We start from the raw sequence: 21,662 nt of genomic DNA, 5'->3' as shown, positions 1-21,662 counted from the left end.
TGGGGCTTCCCTGGTGGCGCAGTGGTTGAGAGTCCACCGGCCGATGCAGGAGACGTGGGTTCATGTCCCAGTCCAGGAGGATCCCACATGCCGCGGAGCGGCTGGGCCCGTGAGCCATGGCCGCTGAGCCTGCACGTCCAGAGCCTGTGCTCCGCAACGGGAGAGACCACAACAGTGAGAGGCCCGTGTACCGCAAAAAAGAAAAAAAAAAAAAGACTGATTCTGAAAAGCAGGTAAGCACACTGAATTAAGCCCAATATTCCGTTGCACTATTCTCTGCAAGTCATTTGCTACTTCATAAGTAGCACAGAATCAAGTGTTAAAAAGTGAGCCAAGTTTAGTGGCTAAGAGACTTGTAGACTAAGCAGAAAATCTGACACTACCATAGGGTTGGGAAAATAGAAATTAGAGTTTATGTCTGCTAAGGAATAAGGGCCTGGTAAACAACCCAGATTTCCAGTTAGGATCACAGAAAGGCTACAGCCCCAGGGTAAGAATAAACTACAAATAGACTACAGTTAAAACAACTAAAATCCAGCTTCCAGCCACCTAATTCCAAGACTGGATTAAGGCAATATGGCCCTACTCTCACTGCCTGACAAAAAGCAAAAAAAAAAAAAAACCCTCTCTGGAGAAAGATAACATCAACCTGAGATTATTTCTACAATTTTTCAAGTGCTATGTCTAGCATTCAATCAATGAATACCAAGAGACAGGACCAAATGACTGAAAATAAAACAATACAAATCAACCCACAGCTAATCCAGATATTTACATTATTAGACATGGTTCTGAAAAAAACTGTAATTAATAAAGTCACAAAAAAAGATGATAAGATGGAGAATTTCATCAGAACAGTAGGATCTTGGGATAAAACAAATGGACACTCTAAACCTGAAAATTACAATAACTAAAATTAAGAACTCAACAGATGGGATTAATAGAACTCTGGATAGAGCAAAAGGCAAGACTATTAAACTGGAAGACAGGGTGTTCAAAAATAACCAGACTGAAACGTAGAGAAAAACAAACAAGCAAGCAAAACAGGAGCACAGAACAGACAGCAAGGAACATGTACATGTACAGAATGGTCTACTATTTTTGTGTCTTTGGAGTCTCAGAAGGAAAAGAGAGAGCAAGAAAATGGAACAGAAACAATATTTAAAGAGACAACAGCTGAGTATTTTCCAAATTGATGAAGGACATTAAATCACAGATTTAGGAAGCTCTACAAATCCTAACCCTGTTTAAACACAACACCACACACACACACACACACACACACACACACACACACACACACACACACACACACCCCATAGTAAAACTGCTGAAAAACCAAAGACAGAAAAATTTTAAATAAATCAAAGACAAAAAATACATTAGTTTCAAAGGAGTAACAGTAGTCTGACAACAGACTTCGATGAAAACATTGGAAGCCAGAAATAATGGAATGATACCTTTAAAACTTTAACAGGCAAACAAACAAAAGACCCCTGATAACTACATACCCAAAGAAAATATCCTTAAAAATGAATATGAAATAAAAACATTTTAAAACAAACAAAAACTGAGAGGTTTTGCCACATTACAAGAAATACCATAGTAAGTTATAAAGGGAAAAAGAAATAGTATACCAGGATGGAAGCAAAGATATTCAGAGAGAAACAAGGAGAAATAGAAATAGTTAAAATAAATGAATAATTAACATATAAAACAATAATTACATTGTATTGCAGGGTTCAAAAGATATGTAGATTTAGGGGCTTCCCTGGTGGCGCAGTGGTTGAGAATCCGCCTGCGGATGCGGGAGACACGGGTTCGTGCCCTGGTCCGGGAAGATCCCACATGCCGCGGAGCAACTAAGCCCGTGAGCCATGGCCGCTGAGCCTGTGCGTCCGGAGCCTGTGCTCCACAACGGGAGAGGCCACAGCAGTGAGAGGCCCGCATACCGCAAAAAAAAAAAAAAAAAAAAAAAAAAAGATACGTAGATTTAAAATACATGAAAGCATAGCCTAAAAAGTAGGTGGGCTAAATGTGGTTAAAGTGTTCCAACGTCCATACATTGTTCAACAAATGATAAAAGTACTAATTTATCTTACACTACAATAAATCAAGAATGTGTGTTATCATCTCTTGAGTATAAAGGTAATAAAAGAAGAGTGAAAGAATGTATAACAGGGCTTCCCTGGTGGCAGAGTGGTTAAGAATCCACCTGCCAGTGCAGGGGACACGGGTTCAAGCCCTGGTCCAGGAAGACCCCACATGCAATAGAGCAACTAAGCCTGTGCGCCACAACTACTGAGCATGTGCTCTAGAGCCCATGAGCTGCTACTGGGCCCACGTGCCACAACTACTGAAGCCCGAATGCCTACAGTCCGTGCTCCACAACAAGAGAAGCTACCACAATGAGAAGCCTGTGCACTGCAATGAAGAGTAGCTCCTGCTCACCACAACTAGAGAAAGCCTGCATGCAGCAATGAAGACCCAATGTAGCCAAAAATAAATAAATTTAAAATAAATGTATATCAAACTCAAACTCAAGGGAAAAACTGAATCACACAAAATGCTTGATGAATGATCTTGAAAAAAGCAAGAAAACGGAAGAATAAACATAGAATAGGTGGAACAAGTAGAGAATGAAGAGTGAAACAGAGATTTAAATCAAATTATATATGCAGAATCATTAAATGTAAGCAGCATAAATACTACAATTAAAATACAGATATTACCTGACTGGATATGAAAACAAAACCAAACCTAACTCTATGCCTATTACAAAAGACACACTTTAAATATAAGGATCCAGAAATATTGAAAGTAAAAGAATGAAAAAGATATACTAAGCAAAAACTGAGCAAGAGAAAGATGATATAACTATATCAATATCAGACAAAGTAGACTTTAAAGCAGTAGTAATTACTATATAAAATGAGATGAGTAATAATAAAATATGGGTCAATCCTTCACGAATATATGACAATCCTAAATTTGCATGCACCTAATAACAAACTCCAAAGTACATAAAGCAAAAATTGAGAAGACTAAAAGAAGAAATAGATAAATCCACAATCACATGAGGATATTTTAACTTTAAAACAGAAAGTAAAAAAATCTACAGAGTTTGTTCTCTGATCACATGGAGTAAAAGTAGAAGTCAAGAACAGAAAGATAATAGAAAAGTCTCCTAACAGTTGAAAACTAAACAATGCACTTCTAAATAATCCACGGGTCAAAAAGAAAGTCTCAAGGGAAATAAAAAAATACAATGAACCGAATGAGAATGAAAATGCAGGGCTTCTCTGGTGGCGCAGTGGTTGAGAGTCTGCCTGCCAATTCAGGGGACATGGGTTCGTGCCCTGGTCCGGGAGGATCCCACATGCCGCGGAGCGGCTGGGCCCGTGAGCCATGGCCGCTGAGCCTGCGCGTCCGGAGCCTGTGCTCTGTGAAGGGGAGAGGCCACAACAGTGAGAGGCCCACGTACCGCAAAAAAAAAAATAAAAAAAATAAATAAAATAAAATGCAATATATCAAAATTTATAAGATACAGCTAAAGCAGTGCCGAGAGGGAATTTTATAGCATTAAATGCTTGCACTAGAAAAGAAAAAAGTCTCAAATAAGTAATCTAAGATCCCACTGCAAAAAATTAGGGAAAAGAGAAAAAAGAAAAAAAAAACAAAGTAAGCAGAAAAATGGATATAATGAAGAACATAAATCAGTGAAATTTGAAACAGAAATTAATAGAGAAAATTAATTAAATAAAATAGCTGGTTCTTAGAAAAGATCAATAAAGTTAACAAACCTCCAACGAGACTGACAAAGGAAAAAGAGAAAAGAAATTACTAAAATCAGGAATGAAACAGAGGATGTTACTAGACTCCATAGTTTAGTAAGGGAATATACTACCAATAGAATAATAAAAGAATACTATAAACAACTCCATACACATAAATTTGACAACTTAGATGAAACAGACCAACTCCTAGAAAAGTAAAAATTATAAAAACTCACATAATATAATCTGAACAGCCTTATAATTATTAAGGACACTGAGCTCCTCATTAAAAACCTCCCCAAAATCTCTAGGCCCAGATGGTTTTTCTGGAGAATTCTACCAAATGTTTAAAGAAGAATTAACATAATTTCTATACAATTTCTTCCAGAAAAAGAAAAGGAGGTAACAGTTTCCTACCCATTCAATGAAGCCAGTATTACCCTGATACCAAACCCAAGGAGAATACAAAAACACTCCAAAACTACAGACCAATATCCCTCATGAATATAGATGCAAAAATTCGTACAGAAATTTTAGCAAATAAAATTCAGTAGTATATGAAAAGAATTATATACCATGACCAAATGTGTTTTACTCCAGGATGCAAGGTGGTTCTGTCTTTGAAAAGTAATAAATGTAATCCAACGTATTAACATGCTAGAGAAGAAAATCACAAGATCATATCAATTGAAACAGAAAAACATTAGGCAAAACTCAATACCCATTTATGATTTAAAAAAAAACAACTCAGAAAACTAAGAATTAAGGAGAACTTCCTCAACTTGATAAAGACATCTACAAAAAATCAAGCTAACATGATACTTAATGTTGAAAGACTGAATGCTTTCCCTCTAAGGTCAGGAACAAGTCAAGGAGTTCACTCTTGTGATTGCTGTTCAATATAGAACTGGAAGTTCTAGCCCTTGTAATAAGACAGGATAAGGAAATAAAGTTAGAAACTTACAGATAGGAAAGAAATAAATAAAACTTAATGTTCACACAAAAATCTATTGGTGACTATTCAGAGCAGCTCTGTTACCAAGCTGGAAATAACTAAAATGTCCCTCAATAGGTGCATGATTAAACTAATTGTGGTATGTCCATACCACAGACTACTACTCAGCAATAAAAGGAATGAACTACTGATACCCACAACAACTCAGATGGATCACAAGGGCATTACATTGTGTTAAAAAAAAAAGTCAATCTCAAAAAGTCACAAACTTCCCCATTTGTGTGATTCCATTTATGCAGTATTCTAGTATATGTGCTGCCGAAGCGAGCACTATGCAGTATTCTAGAAGTGACAGAATTATAGAGATGTGAAACAGATTAATGATTGCCAGGGGTTGGGGATGGTGGAAAAGGGGTAGCAGGAAGGATAGCTTTGTGTTGATGAATTAGTTCCACATCTTGATTGCAGAAGTGGTTAGATGTGTGATAAAATGGCATAGAACTACACACACATTGCACCAAAATCAAATTCTTGATTTTATATTGTATTATAATTATGTAAGATGCAGCCACTGGAGAAAACTGGGTGAAGTGTACAAGAGACTTCTCTACACTATATTTCACCTTGCTGTGACTTTATAAAAAGTTCAAAATAAAGAGTTAAGAAGTAATTATAATTATGTATAAACATGGCTATATATAATAACTATAAGTATATGGTTATGAAAGGAGCAAACAAAAATACATGAGGTCATGTTGACAAGAACTGGTCATCCAAACTGAAAAAAAATTTACTAAATGGAGAAGTAAGAACCTTTTGGAACTCTCCACCCACTTTAATTCACTCCTAGGAGATTAATAGTACTCTTAATTGCAGAATGGTGTAAAATACCCAGATAATAGCATATATAATATTAACTTAAACTTTTTTTTTTTTTTTCCAGTATGCGGGCCTCTCACTGTTGTGGCCTCTCCAGATGTGGAGCACAGGCTCCGGATGCGCAGGCCCAGCGGCCATGGCTCACGGGCCCAGCCGCTCCGTGGCATGTGGGATCCTCCCGGACCGGGGCATGAACCCGTGTCCCCTGCATCGGCAGGTGGACTCTCAATCACTGCGCCACCAGGGAAGCCCTAGCTTAAACTTTAATGGTGCTTATTAACTGCTGGATGCTGGGTTTTTGGTTTGTTTTCATATATAAACTCAGTTAAATTCTTGTAACAACAGTCTTAGGTAGGTACTACGATTATGCTCATTTTATAGATGAGGATACTAAGCCAGAAAGAAAATAAGAAGGAGTTGTATAAGGATATCCAGCCAGGCTTTGCTCTAAGGATGGGCATGGCTTGTGCCCAGTCCACCTACTGACCTTGACATAGAAAATCCACTGTGTCTGCATTGAAGCGAATATCCCTCCTAGCCTTGTGCTCAGAAGAAAACCAGAGGCTGAGTAATAGCCAAGTTTGAGGGAATCCAGAGTGCTACTCAGGATTGATTGAAAGTCGTTGCAAAACAATGGCTCTTGAGCTCTATTTCTGTCTGGGTTCATGTCAATTCCCAGTCAGCTCTCCAGAGGGGAGAGTATTCTGCAGTGTATAAATATTAAAACATCTCTTTAAGATGTTGGGCACTTATGAGTACTGACATTAAAACTATCTTTTACTGCCCTTTCCCATCCCATTGATTATTTACTGTCTGAAAGGATAAACACAGGAAAGCAACTGAACTAACAAGGGCTTATTCTTGATTACACATTGCATTAAATACAGAAATTATGAAGAGGGTACGTTGGAATCTGTCTCTAGCATCAGCAAAGATTGTGTAATGAAAAGGTATGTGGCTTCACCTAATAGAGTAAAGCAAACCTCAGGTCACAAGAGGCCTGGAGTAAGTGTGGTAGATCAACACAAATCTAGCACCACTACAGAGAAGTAGGTCAAAGCCTAAGGCTTCTGATACTTCTTTGTACCTCTATAGCTTTGAGTAGGATGCTTTGCACCTAACAGACATCTAATATTTTTTAATGGAATGAATGAATGAATTAATGAGGGAGAGAGGGAGGGCAGGGTGTCTGGCATGTGAGAAGCAACATGCATGCTCTTTGCACATTTAGTGGATTCCAACATTGTAAACTGCAATCTACAGTGATAAATGCATTTTGCATCATATACTAGTATTCACTCACATACCCTGTATACTCTGTATACATATGTATATATGTATATACATTTTACATACATATATAACTTAAAGAAATTATGAAATAATTCTTACACTTATTACAATCTATGCAATGATCTTTTTCTATTCCTGTCAATCCTATTTTCTTAAAAAAAATGTTGGTTGATCCCACTAAATTGATTTCAAAGTTACAGCCTGCAGTTTGAAAATCCCTAGCGTAGCTGGAAGCTCATGCATGGATTTTGGACTCAGACCTGGGCTGGGGTTCTGGCTCTGCCAACATATTACCTATGCTACTATAGGTAAGTTTCTTAATTTCTCTGAGCTGCTAGTTTCACACTTGTGAAATAGATACCTACTCTACAGAATTTCTGTTACTTTCCGAAGCATAAATCTGAACAAGCTACCTCCATGTCAAGGGTTCCTTGTTGCTCTTGAGTCTAAATGCTTTATCTCAGATTATATGGCCTTTAACAATATGGCCTGTGTTCACCTTCATCTTTTTCCTCTAGCTGGCCCCAATTTACATACCATACTCTAGCTCTTCTGATATATGCAGTTCCCTAAGTGTACCATGTTTTCTTTTTGGGCATTTGTCATGCTCTTCTGCCTGCCTGATTAATTTCTACTTGTTCTTTAGGTCACAATATAGATTCCAAGGAGTCTTCTTTGGCCACCCAGATCTGCATTCAGCGCCCTTCTCTTGTGCTCCTATAGCCTCTTTGGCTTACCCTTCTCATAGCATATCACCATTATTATTCCAACATATCAGCTGCATCCCCCTAGAGGGCAGATGACTCTGTATTTGGTTCTGTTCTGTGTTATCTATGATGTCTAAAAAATTCTGTATATGCCCTCCTACCTCTCTTAGTAAACAGGATAAGTCAGATGAATATATCCTCAGGAACAGAACATTTGTTTGAAAAACAGTCAAGTCAATGCTTAGATGACAGCTTTAAGAAATCAGAATAACTCTTTGGCAAGCATTCCTTAAATGTGCTCACTTACTACCAGTGACTGAAGATGGCACAGGGGTGGAGGTCTTGGAAATGGATGGTAACTGAGTGCCAAACATCCTTGCCTAGCTCATGCATAATAAAGGAGAAGGTTGTCTACATTTGTCACCCCTGGAAGCTCTCAACTTAGGCAAACATAAGTCTAGTAGAGTCCCAAGAATAGGGCTCTCCGAAGATGGAAAAAAAACTAATGAGAACAACAAGTTTTAAAGAGAGGGGATGGAGGAAAGTAGAGTTAATGGTATATCAGTTACTATTAGCACTTATCTGGTCATAGAGATTCTTTCATTAAGAGATTTCTCATTATTCTTTAAAAGTCACTTAAAAATTGATGGTAATATGTTCTAAGAAAAAAAAAATCTGATTGCTTTGTTCAACTGATGAATTTTAACTCTCTATGGATATGGCATTTATCACTGGGATTCCCAAACTGAACCAAGAGTACTTTGGTTCTGTTTGTAGAAACTAAAAAACACATCTCCAAGTAATCTACTGTATTCACTGTTCAAATCCCTACACACAGCCTCACAAAGCTGTGAATCAGAAGTGAGAGAAAAAGAGCTGTTAAATGAAAGTAAAATTAACAGGAAAAATCACTAGAGAAAGAGACTGGGGACAAACACCAACAGAGGCATGAACCGTGCATGACCAAGCTGTGACTCACTGAAATATTAAACCTCTGAAATCAAGCAACTGTTTGGGAAAGAAACATCAATGATCCTGCATTGCCCCAGGAGCATAAGAGATGTTCACAGCTGGCCATGAAGCTTTCCTGTTAACACTTTTCCTATCCTTCATCATCCTTATCTTTGAATTTCCCCAAACATACTTTTTCAGTATATTTTCAGTTTTCCAGAAAACTAAGAATACATGTTCCCCACTTGCTTTACTTCAGTGATATTAGAAGTTATTCAGACTGAAATATTTGGGTCTTAGCTATAAAAGAGGGTCTACATAATAAGAATTGTCTCCCACAACAATATATTGAACAGCATCAATATATTGTAGCATCAATCTATATTTTTTGCATTATGAAATGGAATTTAAAAACAAAAGAAGAGATATCATCTAGAGGTAATCTGGTGGTGGATTCCATGGAGTGATTCTCTAAAAGCCATTAGAACTCCTTTCTCCCTTGTCTTTACTTACTGGAAAGATGAAACACTATTTCTCAGTACCGTCTTGTAACTAACTACAAGAGACTTATAGGTTTTGCCAATGAGAAGTTGTTGGGGTCTCCTGGGAAATCTGTTCAAAGAGATGAACTTGACTGGCACATTTCATTGGCCATTTGAACTTTTTTCCTACTTTCTTCTTGGAGAGTGGACACAAAGTCCGGAGCTGCAATAGCTATCTGAGAATCATGAGGCAACATGAGAAAAAGGCCTAGCCACTCAGGGAAAGTAGAGGAAAAGAAATGAAAAGAGGCCACTTTATGAGGGCCAGGGACACCTACTTTCCTTGATGGTTGAGACAAGTATATCAGTTGGGTTTTCTATTGTTTACAGCCAAACAGGGTCTGACTGAACACACTGTTGCTATTGACAGCTCTTCTGAGGCCCCTAGAAATTTGGCTAGTCCATTCTGTGGACAACTGTTGAGCCCAACTCTGAACCAAATGGACATTCAAGTAACATGGTAGGAAGATAACATTAGTTCTGATGACAAGCTTAGGGACATCTAATGAGTTATGGTTTTTAATAAACAGTCTTCCACGATGTTCACGGATGAACCGAAAATGCACACCAGATAAACAGTAGACTGGATTAATAGCTACCTTAACATCTGAAGGAGTATCGATTGATGGAGGTCTCGAGTGATGAGTTGCAGGGATTGTACTTGACATTGACCAATGATCTTATCAATAACATATACAAGTCCACAACGATTAAATATGAGGATGGTATAAACCTAGGAAGGATAGCTAATATATTGGAGGACAAAAATCAATACTTTAAAATATCTTCATTGGCTATAACAATTGGCCAAACCTAACAAGCAAATATTTAACTTGGTGCAATGTGAGCCAATAATGACAGCTGATTAGTTGCCTTGTTAATTAGACCACATTAACAAGTGTAAAGAATTAAGACCAAATGGTGTAAGAGTCCCATCGATTTCTGTGCTTTTCTGACCATATATGAAACACAGCATCCAGCTCTGCATGGCACGCTCAACAGAGGGGAGTCGTAAACTCAGTAGACTTGAGTGTACTCAGAATACGGCTACCAAGAAGGCTGAAGATGTGGATTATAACATAAGACATGACTAAGATAGCTATGGGAGTTTATACTGAAGAAATGATTATACTTCTCAAGGTTATGCATTTGTTTTCTTCATCCTTGTAAAGCCAGCTCTGAGCACAGAGCCTGACTCATGTTGGAGTTCAATGAATGTTTGTTAATAAAGGTGGTCATAGCAGCCACTTCAAATATCTGAAGGGCTAATAATGAGGTTTAGATTCTGTGTCCAGGTAGGTTGATCCAGGATCTATCGTAAATGTTACTTGGAGCAAAAATTATTTAGTGAGTGTAGACTGTTCTGGGAATGGTAGAGATAATGGTGAGCCAAAGCAGGCAAGGTCCCTATCCCCATGGAGCCTGAACTTGAGGCCAATCATCTCCAAAATGAGCTGTGTGCACCCCGTTTGAGAGGAAGAAGAACACATTAGAACTATTACTCATGTTTAAAACAAAATCTCATTCTTTTATTAATTTCTATATTTGGTGTGTATTCTACAATGCATATATTAGTAAGGTAAATAAGTGAATATCACTTAGAAACAAATACACATATTTTGGGGAGTTAACACCCAAAAGCATTTTTACTGATGGGGTGTGTGGTTCAACATATCTGGCTAACTCTAGTAAAGAATTTCAGATAACCCTGTGGAGTAACGCAGAACCTCAACTGCGTCAAGGGCCACACACACTTTCCATTGCCCCTACTTGGGACTACTGTATCCTCACCCAGACATAAAGCTGTAATGGTCATATACTGTGGGAGCCTTTAAATGCTGGCATTGCAGAGGGAGCCTAATGCATTATAAACCCTAAGTAGTTGTCAGGCTTTGGGGACGGGACTTAACCCATGCTCTGTTCAAATCCTGGGAGAAACAGTCCTGGGCAAATGCCGTCTTTTGAATCCGTCATGGTGGTAGGGATTTCTTAACCACCATCTTGTAAAGATGAATCCTTTATAAGCCAAGTGTTTCTCAGAAGGGCTAAGCATTTAGGGTCAACCCTTGAGAAGCAGGGAGGTAAGAGGCAGAAGCTGCCCCTATTCAGAAGCCACTGTGAACCACACAATATGACATGTTCCTTGGACACAGAGATATATGAACAAATAGAGGTATACTTTATATCGATACCTGCAAAATGCAAAAGGTAAAATCGTACTTAAGCATCACAACATGTGAGGCTATCAATATAACCTTCCTTTTGCAGATGAGGAGGTCAGGATCAACTGCCTAGGCGGGGTTTAATTCCAGGACTAAGTCTCACAGTTCAACCCTCCATGAGCCCTGCCCTACCTCTCAGGATGGGGTCCAGACTCCTCACGGAGGCCCACCAGGCTCTGTCATCTGCCTTTTGCCCAGCTCTCTGACCCTCGTGTCTTATCTCTCATCATTACTCCTTTCACTCCGGTTTCTATTTTCTATTTTATTGCATTTCCTCTAGTTCCTCTAACACAACGTGCTTCCTCTCACCTCCTGGCTTTCGCCCACACTGTTCCCTGTGCCTCCAATCCCGCAACCCCAAACTCAGCAGTCACCCCATGCTTCCCTTACAGGAGCACTTTTCACACTGTGTTCTCATTGCATGTTTACATTTGTAGCATCCAGTGGACAGTAAGCTCCATATGGAGAAGAAGGTCCCCGTCTTCCTCCTTGTTTCCTGATGGACCCAGTACTGAACTCAGGTCCTGACACTTAGTAGACACCAAAAAAATAAAGTCTTGACTCCATGCTGTGCTACTATCTTGGGCAAGTTACCCAGTTTCTCTGGGCCTCAGTTTCTGCAATGATAATAAGAGAAGGCTATTCTGGATGGTCTGTGAATTCTCTTGTTAGCTCTGAAATACTGTCATGTAAAGAATTTCAAGGTTGCAAGCCTTCCTATCTTACAACTACTCTTCTCTCTCTTTACCACAATGCTCACTCAGTTCTCACTTCCTAATCAACTCTCTTATTGTAATTTTCCCTCTCCTCCTATCTGGCTATTGACATTGTTCTCTCTAAATTAATGAATAACCTCTTAGTGGCCATATCCCAAATTCTCTTTTTAGTCCTCATTCTAATGACCTCTCTGAAGCATTTGAAAATCTTACCTCTGTGGTCTCTGCTAAACATCTTTCTCCTAGTTTTAAGCTCAGGTTTTTGGCTCTTTCTTATTTTCTCCTGTCTGCAGTGTCACTCTCTTATCCCAGACCCTTGCCATCCTTCACTACTCTAATCATATCTTAATTTATCTCACCATCTAACCATCTTCCTTTTTGTCTGCCATCAAGCTGGCAGAGCTATTTTCCCCAAATACAGATCTATCAGCTCATTACCTAATTATGGCATTTTGGTGGCTCCCATTGCGTACAGGATCACCCACTGCACACACACTACGGCTCATCCTTCTGGAGCCCAGGGCAGACACCACTATTCAAGCATAACTTCAGAACCCTTCTTTCTTTTTCTTTTTTTTTTAAATTAAGATTTAATTATTTTTTTTAGAGCAGTTTTAAGTTCACAGCAGAATTGAGGGGAAGGTACAGAGATTTCTCATATACCTTCTGCACCCACACATGCATAGCCTCCCTCCTTAATAACATGCCCTGCCAGGGTGGTACATTTGTTAAAACTGTGAACTTGCACTGACCCATCACTATTACCCAAAGTCTGTAGTTTACGTTATCATTCACTCTTGATGTTGTACATTCTATGAGTTTAGATAAATGTATAATGACACGTATCCATCTTTATAATATCATACAGAGTATTTTTCACTGCCCTAGGAATTCTTTGTATTTCACGCGTTCATATCTCCCTTCATCCCCAACCTCTGGGAACCTGATCAGAACCCTTCTTACCACAGATTTGCAGACAGCTACTACCAATTAGTAAGTGTGAGTATAGGATGGAACCTATTCATTCACAGTTTGGCTCCAATCTGCTTTCCAGCCTCATCTCCTCTCACTTTCCTTCCCATCCACTCTTCATGTTTTGGGTGCTTCTGAGCTTTCCTAATGTGCCGTGCTCTTTCCGGCTACTTCACCCCTGTGCATGCTAACTAGTCTGTAAGGAAAACAATTTTTCTACTGTATCTGGTCAGTTCTTATGAATCCTTCCAGAGCCAGTGCAAATATCATTTCCTTTTGGAGACCTTTTGTGAGCAGCAGAGTTAGAAAAGAAAAGCTTCCTTTTCTTCTGTTTACATTAAATTGCAATTATCTATTTTTACAGGTGTTGATTCCTTCCTCCCTAGAATATGACTTCCTCTGGAATGGGCCCATATCATAGTCATCTTTGTATCATCCCTGGAGCTTACAACAGTAGCTAGAACACAGTAGGTGCCAAATGAACACTTACTGAGTGAGTGAAAGTCTGTACAGATGACTAAAAGAATGACAGGCCTCTAACTGTAAATAAGGTAAGGTTAGAGCTCAGAGTTCCTGCTTATGGGAACTGCTGGGGATGCTGCCACAGCAGCTCGCTTAGACTCACCTGGACCCAGGCATGTTGGAAAGTTCAGAACCTCATTGATAAAAAACCAGTAATAATAATACTGATGATGATGATATGATGATGATAGCTAACATTATTGAATGCTTATTATGTGCCAAGCCAAAAACTGCTTAAGACTTAAAGAACAAAGAGCAGAACAATTTTTAAATACGATTAAAGATAAGACCAGAATAAAGATAATTCTGAGTATAAAGAGTTAAACTTTGATCTGTTATCCAAAAATATGACAGCTGTCTAAAACTCCACTGAAAGAACTTTAGATCATTTATTAATACAAAGAGGTCAGCGCCAAAGGAAAAAATATTGCTTATACGTGTCTGGGCTGGGCAGTAAAACAATAACATTTTTTTTTTCCTGATATCATTCTATAGTGGCTATAGTTACAATTATCCTAAGAAATTTCTGTCCAGGTCAAACCTATGTGGGTGAAAATTAGCTTCAGGATAGAGTCTTTCAGTGTTCCAAAGAATAGTCATCATGTTTGGCAAAAAAAAAAAAAAGCCTTAGGTGACAGAAAATTGAGCAGTGGTAGCGTTGACTGTTGTATGCTCCTCTTAGAGACTTTCAATGCACATTAGCCATTGGGGCTAAGAAGAAAGAAGTAAGAAAACCTGTTCAGTGTGGCTTAACACAGAATTCTCCACATGCATTTGAGTAGTGGACATTTTTAAACAGAATGTTTATTATTTATTTTCATGGAATTAGAATCGGAAATATTGGCTTTGGAGGTTCCTAGAAACAGTTCTGCACTGGGTTTCTAGCAGAGGGCACTTGCCAAGGGGTTTACTATGGAGACCTATCTGATTTAGAGAAGGGAAGATTGGCTGTCGTCTGGGCCAGAAGACACTCATGCCTGGTGTCATTATTTACATGATAAAAATTCAACCCTTTATAAAGGCTTGGGAGAAAAAGGCCAGCTTTTAATCAGTCCTCTGAATTAACAGTTTTGTTAGGGCTGTCTCACACAGTCACAGGAATTTATATTTTCATTTTATCCCAAAGAAAAACTTGACCATCTTTCTTTAATACTATCAACCTGGAGGCTTGACAGTAAGGATTAAAAATTGCTCCTTCCTTCCCACTTGGTTATTGGAAAGGCTCTGAAAGGTAATCAGTCTTGTGAAGCTGCACTTCACAGTCTGCATAAAAACGCCATGATTTTCCTTCCTCTCCCCAACCTAACTGAGAGTGCATAATATCACCCAGCTGGGGAAATGTAAACGGTAAACATATACGATATATCACGCTATCACACAAAAGCTGGCTACTAATAGGGGCTGGGTGGTTGTCAGGACCAAAGGGAGTCTGGAAAACAAGTCTTTTTTTTCATCTGGAATGAGAGTTCTTTGTGTCTGCCACCCTTCCCCCCTCACCTCCTCCCTCCAGACTTCAAGTTACAGCAGATTAAACCAAGGTCAGTCAACTCATTCCTTCTGTGTGTAATTCCAAGGGTCACCTAACAATATATATTGACTAACACTCTCTTATACCAGCCTTTCAAGGGATAAAGCATTTTGCTTCTGGCAGGAGGTGGGGTTGGAATCATCTTGTTCCCTACCTACTTCAATTGTACTGACAGATGGTCCTATTATCTCTTTCCTCAGCTGCAAAACCTAAAGATCCTTGGCCTTGTCACCTCTTATCTTTCTCTACTTCATCAAACTCCTATTGCCAAGATTATCTCCCTTCTACCTCTGGTCACCTATGAATATCTATGCAGGATCACATATGCCTTCAGTAGAAAATCCCAATCTTTGCAAAGTCTTCTGCAATTCTGAGGCTATCTATAATTACACCAACTTAGAAGTCACCACTCTCTTCTCTGACTCTTCACCTCCAAGTGTCATGCCATCTTCTTGAATAAGTCTTATATAGTAGGGCTCTTAGGAGAAAGAACAATATGCTGTCAAAGTTTTATCACTAGTTCTCTGTTACAATATTCCTTCAAAAATTGCTCCCTGTTGCCTCATGAACTCAACTACTACTATTCATTCATGCCACCTTAGAACTGTCAATTGTTTTATTTTTGATGGCTGATACCTCACGGGTAGGTCAAAGCATAGCACTTGTCAAGGTACTATGTCATTTCGGTTTTAATAGATTGAAGGATATATTTTTATCTGCTTCAACAGTAGAGATGATTTGAAACTTACTGAATTAAAACTACATTCATCTTTCAATAAGTTATATTACCTGTCAACTGGCACTGGTGGATGGTATGGCTTGTTGACCTTGGCATAGAGACCCTCTAAGTGATCTCTCTCTGGAGACAGTGGACGGCCATCCCGAGGGTACCCCAGTGGTCCAGCCCGAGGGGGAGATGGAGATCTATAGACATTTGCTGATGCACATGATTCCCGGAAGTGGTTTACTCTGGCATAGTTGGGGTCCATTTCATCATCGTCCATATCATGCAGTGATCCAATCGCACCAGCAGCATAATCAATAAGACCTCTTGCTTGCTTTTCCCTTAGTTCCTGATGTTTTGCCCCAATCCTGAAAAATGCAGAACAAGATGTATGTGAGTTTATATGCTGATACAGTGAGAGACTCTCCTGAATCTATGTTAATTCCTCCTAGTCAGTCACTTAACTGTCACTTTCCTGGATACTCAAGATCACACCACGCAGAAATGCCAATAGCAGATTCCATAGGATTAATTTTATATCTCTGACCTTTATTTGTTACAGGGTCGTTACTTTTATAGCAATGCTATAGGTATTTTAATATCCTGCCCACTGATGACTGGGCTGATTGCAGAGTCAGAGGCTGATTTTCAGTAACATTTCCTCCCTATAAATGGGCTGTGCTCATGGGAACAGGCCATCTTTGGTGTAATATTAAAGAAGTCTGGCTTGGAACAGGGATGCATGTTAAAGAGCCCATCAGAATCTTATACTTTGTCTGTGACTTTATCATTTGGTGACTTTGAGTTCTAGTGTATTCTAAAGAAAAGAGCTTGCAAAAATTGATTTAAATACGAAAAAGAAATACAGAGGCTTTCTGGTCACTAAAAGCAGTGGGATCAAAGATAATTTATGAGATACTCTAAGTTTTTTGGTTACACAAATGGGGATCATGGTGTTTCATTATACAGGGTCTAGGGACAGAGTAAAATAGTGAAGAAATTAATAGGCTCCTGACAGAGACGAATTGGCGCATATAAGTGAATTAAACACCATTACTGGCAGAACTCCACAGCTCTAAAGCCTTTAGTGATATTACAAAACGCTACTGCTAATCAGCGTACTTACTGTGTAGACAACTGGGAATGCGAGCAGAAAAAAATACTTAGGTGGATTCCAAATCCAACTGAATTTTGAGAATTTTTCATTTAGTCTGGAAGTGTTAGGCCAGATCTCCCAAATTCCCAGTTACATGTTAAAATGGAAAGGTCACTGTGGCATCTTATCGGACGATGGTGATTCGATGGTGTCAGGAGGTGTTCTCCACTAATGAGGAGAGAATGTAACCTCACATCACCGGGCAAACAAGGTACATTGTGTACAGGAGGAGAAAAATAAGACGATGCTGGCTCGGGTGGTGAAAGAAAGACTCAAGAAAGGATGGGGATAAATCTGAAGAACTAGGCTCAGAGAATATGAGAGGACCATGGGCTAGAAGTGAAAGATCTATCTATGCCTGGAAGTGTATATTGAAGGCCTGGATGAGTGAAAAAACAGAAACTGAATTCTCTCAGTATCTTTTCCTCTTCAAATAAAAACAGCTATTTTTGCACATGGCAGCTAGTTTTATTTTACAGAACATCAAACTCTTTGTAAAAATCTTTAAAAGCCATGATTTTTCAAGGTCTTCTCCCTTTTGGCAGAATGGCTTTTTTCCCCCTTTGAGTAGAGAGGAGGAAGGACAAATAAAAAGATGAAGAAGGTGGTATAGGACCAAAAAAACAGTATCTTCAAGTCACAACAGATGAAAATAAATGCCAGGATACATTACTGTGTATCTCTTTTGACTAGGTCAAATCATGTACCCTACACATAAGTAATGAGAAGAATTTATATTTTGTGCAAAGGGGAGCTTGAATCTCCAAGGGATTTTGAATGAAGATGAAAGGAAGATTACACAGTAGGGTACCCGTTAAGAGGCCCTGCCTGTCCTCTTTCAATGCATGTTAGTTCCAGATTCATGGATGTTTGTTTTGAATAATTTTTGATGAAGAAGATAACCTGCTCCATTCTGCAACAAAACAATCTTTCCAGGGACGTTGCAGACTGGATTATTGGAGGATGCTTGCTGCACTGTGATGATATGGATGGATTTCCATTGCAAATAGAGCACAGGACATCAATAAAGTTAGGGGGTGGGATTTTGTGTGGTTACTATTCCTCCTAAGTGGGATGCCTTCTAGAGAAATCACTCAGCAGAAAGATGAACATCTCATGGCTGCCACACGGGGCTACACTTGTGCATTAATGAAAGAGGAAAACACCAAGCTTGACTTTTAAAAATCAGAGAAATAGAACACTAGAATCTGTGTTCTTTATTTCATCATTTCTCTTTTTTAGAGGTTTTCTCATTAATTAAGCTTGCTGAGTACGTAAAGATTCTCAGATGAAAAGTTACTCCATATATGCAAAGCAATATTTTACCTTGTGCTTTTCCTTTCTAAAACAAAACCAAATTTCTCCTCTCTGCACCACTGAGTGTTTCAGTAACTAATTTCATATTAATCACTCAGTAGGTGAAATAGTAATTTCTGTGAACCGTCATTATTATGCCATATATCAGGATCTCTCTGCGTGGGGGAGGACAAGGCAATCTCTGAAAAGGGGAGTATGGAAGCAGAGAAGACTCAAGAGAGAAATGTCAAGGAAATAGATTTTTTTTGGTTGTTCTGACCTCCCTCTGTTCCAATTCAGTGTGAGAATTCTAACTGTTTATATAGTCATTTCCATGTGGATGTCTCCTTACCACTGGGAACTCAACCTGTTAAAATATCTATTTTTCAAAATAGCCCTGGATAATATCCCCTTTTGATTGGCTGGTACCACCAGCTTCCTCATTCTCTCCAGCACACTTGCCTTTGAATTGTTTAAATCTCCTCCCTCTCTCTTCCCCTACAAAAACATTGATATTTCTTTTTTCCATTATACCTCTTGGATAGCCTCTTTTATTTCCATTTCTTTAGCCACAGTTTAGTGTTCAGGATTTATATTGCCTAGGTCTGCACTGTCCAGTATGGTGGCCATTAACCATATGATGCTATATACATTTAAATTGGAATTAATTACAATTTTTTAAAAAAATTAAAATTCAGTTTCTCAGTTTCACAAACCACATTTCAAGTACTCAAGAGCTACATGAGCTAGGGACTACTATATTGGACAGTGCAAATATAGACTAATTCCATCACTGCAGCAGGTTGTATTAGACTGTGCTGGCTAGATTATTCTAAGATTTTTTGGACATGTCACCATATCCCACTTTAATCTATACCTTAAAAGGTGATTAGAATAATCTTCCTCAAAAGAGCATTTATATCATATCTCTGTCAGATCAAGGATCTCTAACAGAAGATTATGATAAATGAGAGAGTAAGAGTATGGTTATTCTACTTTGTTCCCTGAATTCTAAATGAATGAACAATTGAGAAATTGGGAAGAAAATTCCATCTACAATATAACTAGAATACAGCCATAACCTTAAAACATGCAATGAAATTCAAACTCAATCCAAAAGGGACAGTACATCAAGAGTTGATATAAACCTTTGTCTCTAGCTGGCTAGGCATTTTACTGAAAGTAAGAGAAAGAGTTCAGAGGACTATAGACAACAAACTTTTACTTAGAAAAAGAGAGTTTGAAGACAGGGGTAGGACATTGGGATCGCAGGGTAAATCTTTGTGGGGTTCCAACCTCAGAGGGAGGAGAGGCAGGGCTAGAAGAGACAGATTTCCACTGAGAGAGGTATTTCCTTCTACCCTGAAGAAACTTCATGGAGGTAAATGGGGAGAAGAGAAAAGAAGCATGAACCTGCTTTGTAGCTGATAGGGCAAGATGAGTACAGCAGAGATAAACACGAACCCAGCAAAATAAAACCTTAAGTCATTTAAGAGGCTTCACTAAGCAGGCTGATCTCTTGTTAGGGTGATGTGCTCTCCCAAAATGGAAGGCCATAGAAAACAAGCCCTCAGGGCAGTGCACCCAGCAGACCAGGAAAGAAGATATTTTGAGAGAACACATGGAATTCAAGTGGCTGGTGACCTTAGATCACTATGCCCTGTCATCTAACACTATATTTTAGTACAGATTTCTAAAAAAAAATTAAACACCATAGAACATGGAATTAACTTAATGGGTGATAACAAGCATTTAGAAAATTAAATATAATAAAAGAGAAAATATTAGGGGTTATTGCATGTAGTAAGCATTAAGTATTGTGTCAAGAGAAAAATCAAGTCATCTAAAAATCTAGGTAAATTCAGGCTGGCCTCAAACATAAATAAAGACAAAAGAAAAACGTTTTCAAACATTTACAAACTCAAGAGAATATAACGCTTGTTGACCCATCTTGCAAAACTACTTAATAATGAATAGCAGCCAACCAAGAATTGAATCCAAATGAAGAATTCAGCCCAGCAAAGCTGGGGAATGACAAGTGTGGAGGTGAGCAAAACATTCAGTTAAATATAAAATGAAGGCTAAACATTTGTAGGAAGAATAATTATAGAAAAATGTAAATATTATAAACTCTGACAATATAAAAATATCACTTTGAAAATCACAAGCTAACAAGGAGGTGATTTAGGAGAAAGCATTCCTCACCTTTTAAAGCAGGCATCCGTAGATACTGCTTAAAGTTGATAAATCAGGAAACGGGTCATAGTATATGAAATACAATTACAAAAAACCCAGTAAAACAACAAATTATCAGCAGAAGAGAAATACACAAAACAAAACCGCAAGCATAGAGTAAAAAATAGGAAACAGAGGAAGCAGTAAAAAAGAGAGTAACAAAATATGATAAGATTTATCTCTTATGACAATAAATGAAAATGGAATAAATTTCTTTATTATAACGAAAGGATCCCAGATATGATCAAAAAGAAATACACACTACATGTTATCATAATGGTGAAAAATAAGATACAGCCTATATGTGCACTATAGGGGAAATTAAATATTGTGCAATTTAAAAATAGGGTCATGCTATTCCTATATTAAAAAGAAATAAGATATACATATGGGTCTAGATATTAGTGAATATTTGTATGTATATGTACATCTCTTTGTATATGCATAGGAAATGTCTGAAAGGATACACAAAAATTCATAAAAATGGTTGCCTCTGGAGAGTGGAATTGAAGGTGTACTGTTTGAATTTTTTATATCATATATACTTAGGATACTAAAAATTTTTTTTTAATATAAAAAGTCCCTTACAACTACTTACTAACTGTTGCAGTGAATCAAAATTGAAACAGAACAAAACAAAACAAAACACTAAACAGGTACCAGCGGGCATCCTTTGTCTTCCAAACTTGATTTCTTATGACTCCATTATCAACTCAGTTATGATAACAATTTTCTTCAAATTACTATTCATTGAACATTTATTTGGTCCCTTCCAAATCAACTGCTTTGGCCTAGAGTACCGATTCTCCACCAGTTTGATTCTAGTTTTCTCTAGAATGAAGGCTAAACTCACTCATTTACAGCTCCTCATAGACCTCAATAATTCTCCTCCTCCTCTCCTACTTACGTATACAGTAAATTCTCTATTAATCTGCAATTGTTATATGCTACTTTGTAAAAAAACAAAACAAAATAGAAATCTTTTATTGATGCATTTCTGGATATTCTGCTTCTATAACTAGCTCTACAAGCTCCTTGAGTATCATGTTTTTCTTTCTGCTAATTTTGGCTGATTGATTTATTCACTCATAGTTACTCATATTATACTGTATACCAGAAAGAAAAAAGGAACAATTATCAGTCCCTGGCTCATTATCAAGGAGATATAAACAAGTAATAACAATTCAT

At 38.2% G+C, this 21,662-nt stretch overlaps 1 protein-coding gene across 4 annotated transcripts in view; it reads right to left on the bottom strand.

The window, feature by feature from the left end:
* Positions 1–21,662, bottom strand: part of PARD3B (par-3 family cell polarity regulator beta) — a 1,061,783-nt gene that overhangs the window by 167,836 nt on the left and 872,285 nt on the right. For all 4 annotated transcript variants that reach the window (XM_059054028.2, XM_067026649.1, XM_067026650.1 and 1 more), the window contains one exon: positions 15,853–16,155. In XM_059054028.2, coding sequence (XP_058910011.1) covers positions 15,853–16,155 — 303 coding nt within the window. The remainder of the gene's footprint in view (positions 1–15,852; positions 16,156–21,662) is intronic.

The sequence above is a fragment of the Kogia breviceps genome, chromosome 2 (assembly GCF_026419965.1).
Source record: "Kogia breviceps isolate mKogBre1 chromosome 2, mKogBre1 haplotype 1, whole genome shotgun sequence".
Classification (NCBI taxonomy): domain Eukaryota; kingdom Metazoa; phylum Chordata; class Mammalia; order Artiodactyla; family Physeteridae; genus Kogia; species Kogia breviceps.
This window is presented reverse-complemented; position numbering and strand designations above follow the sequence as displayed.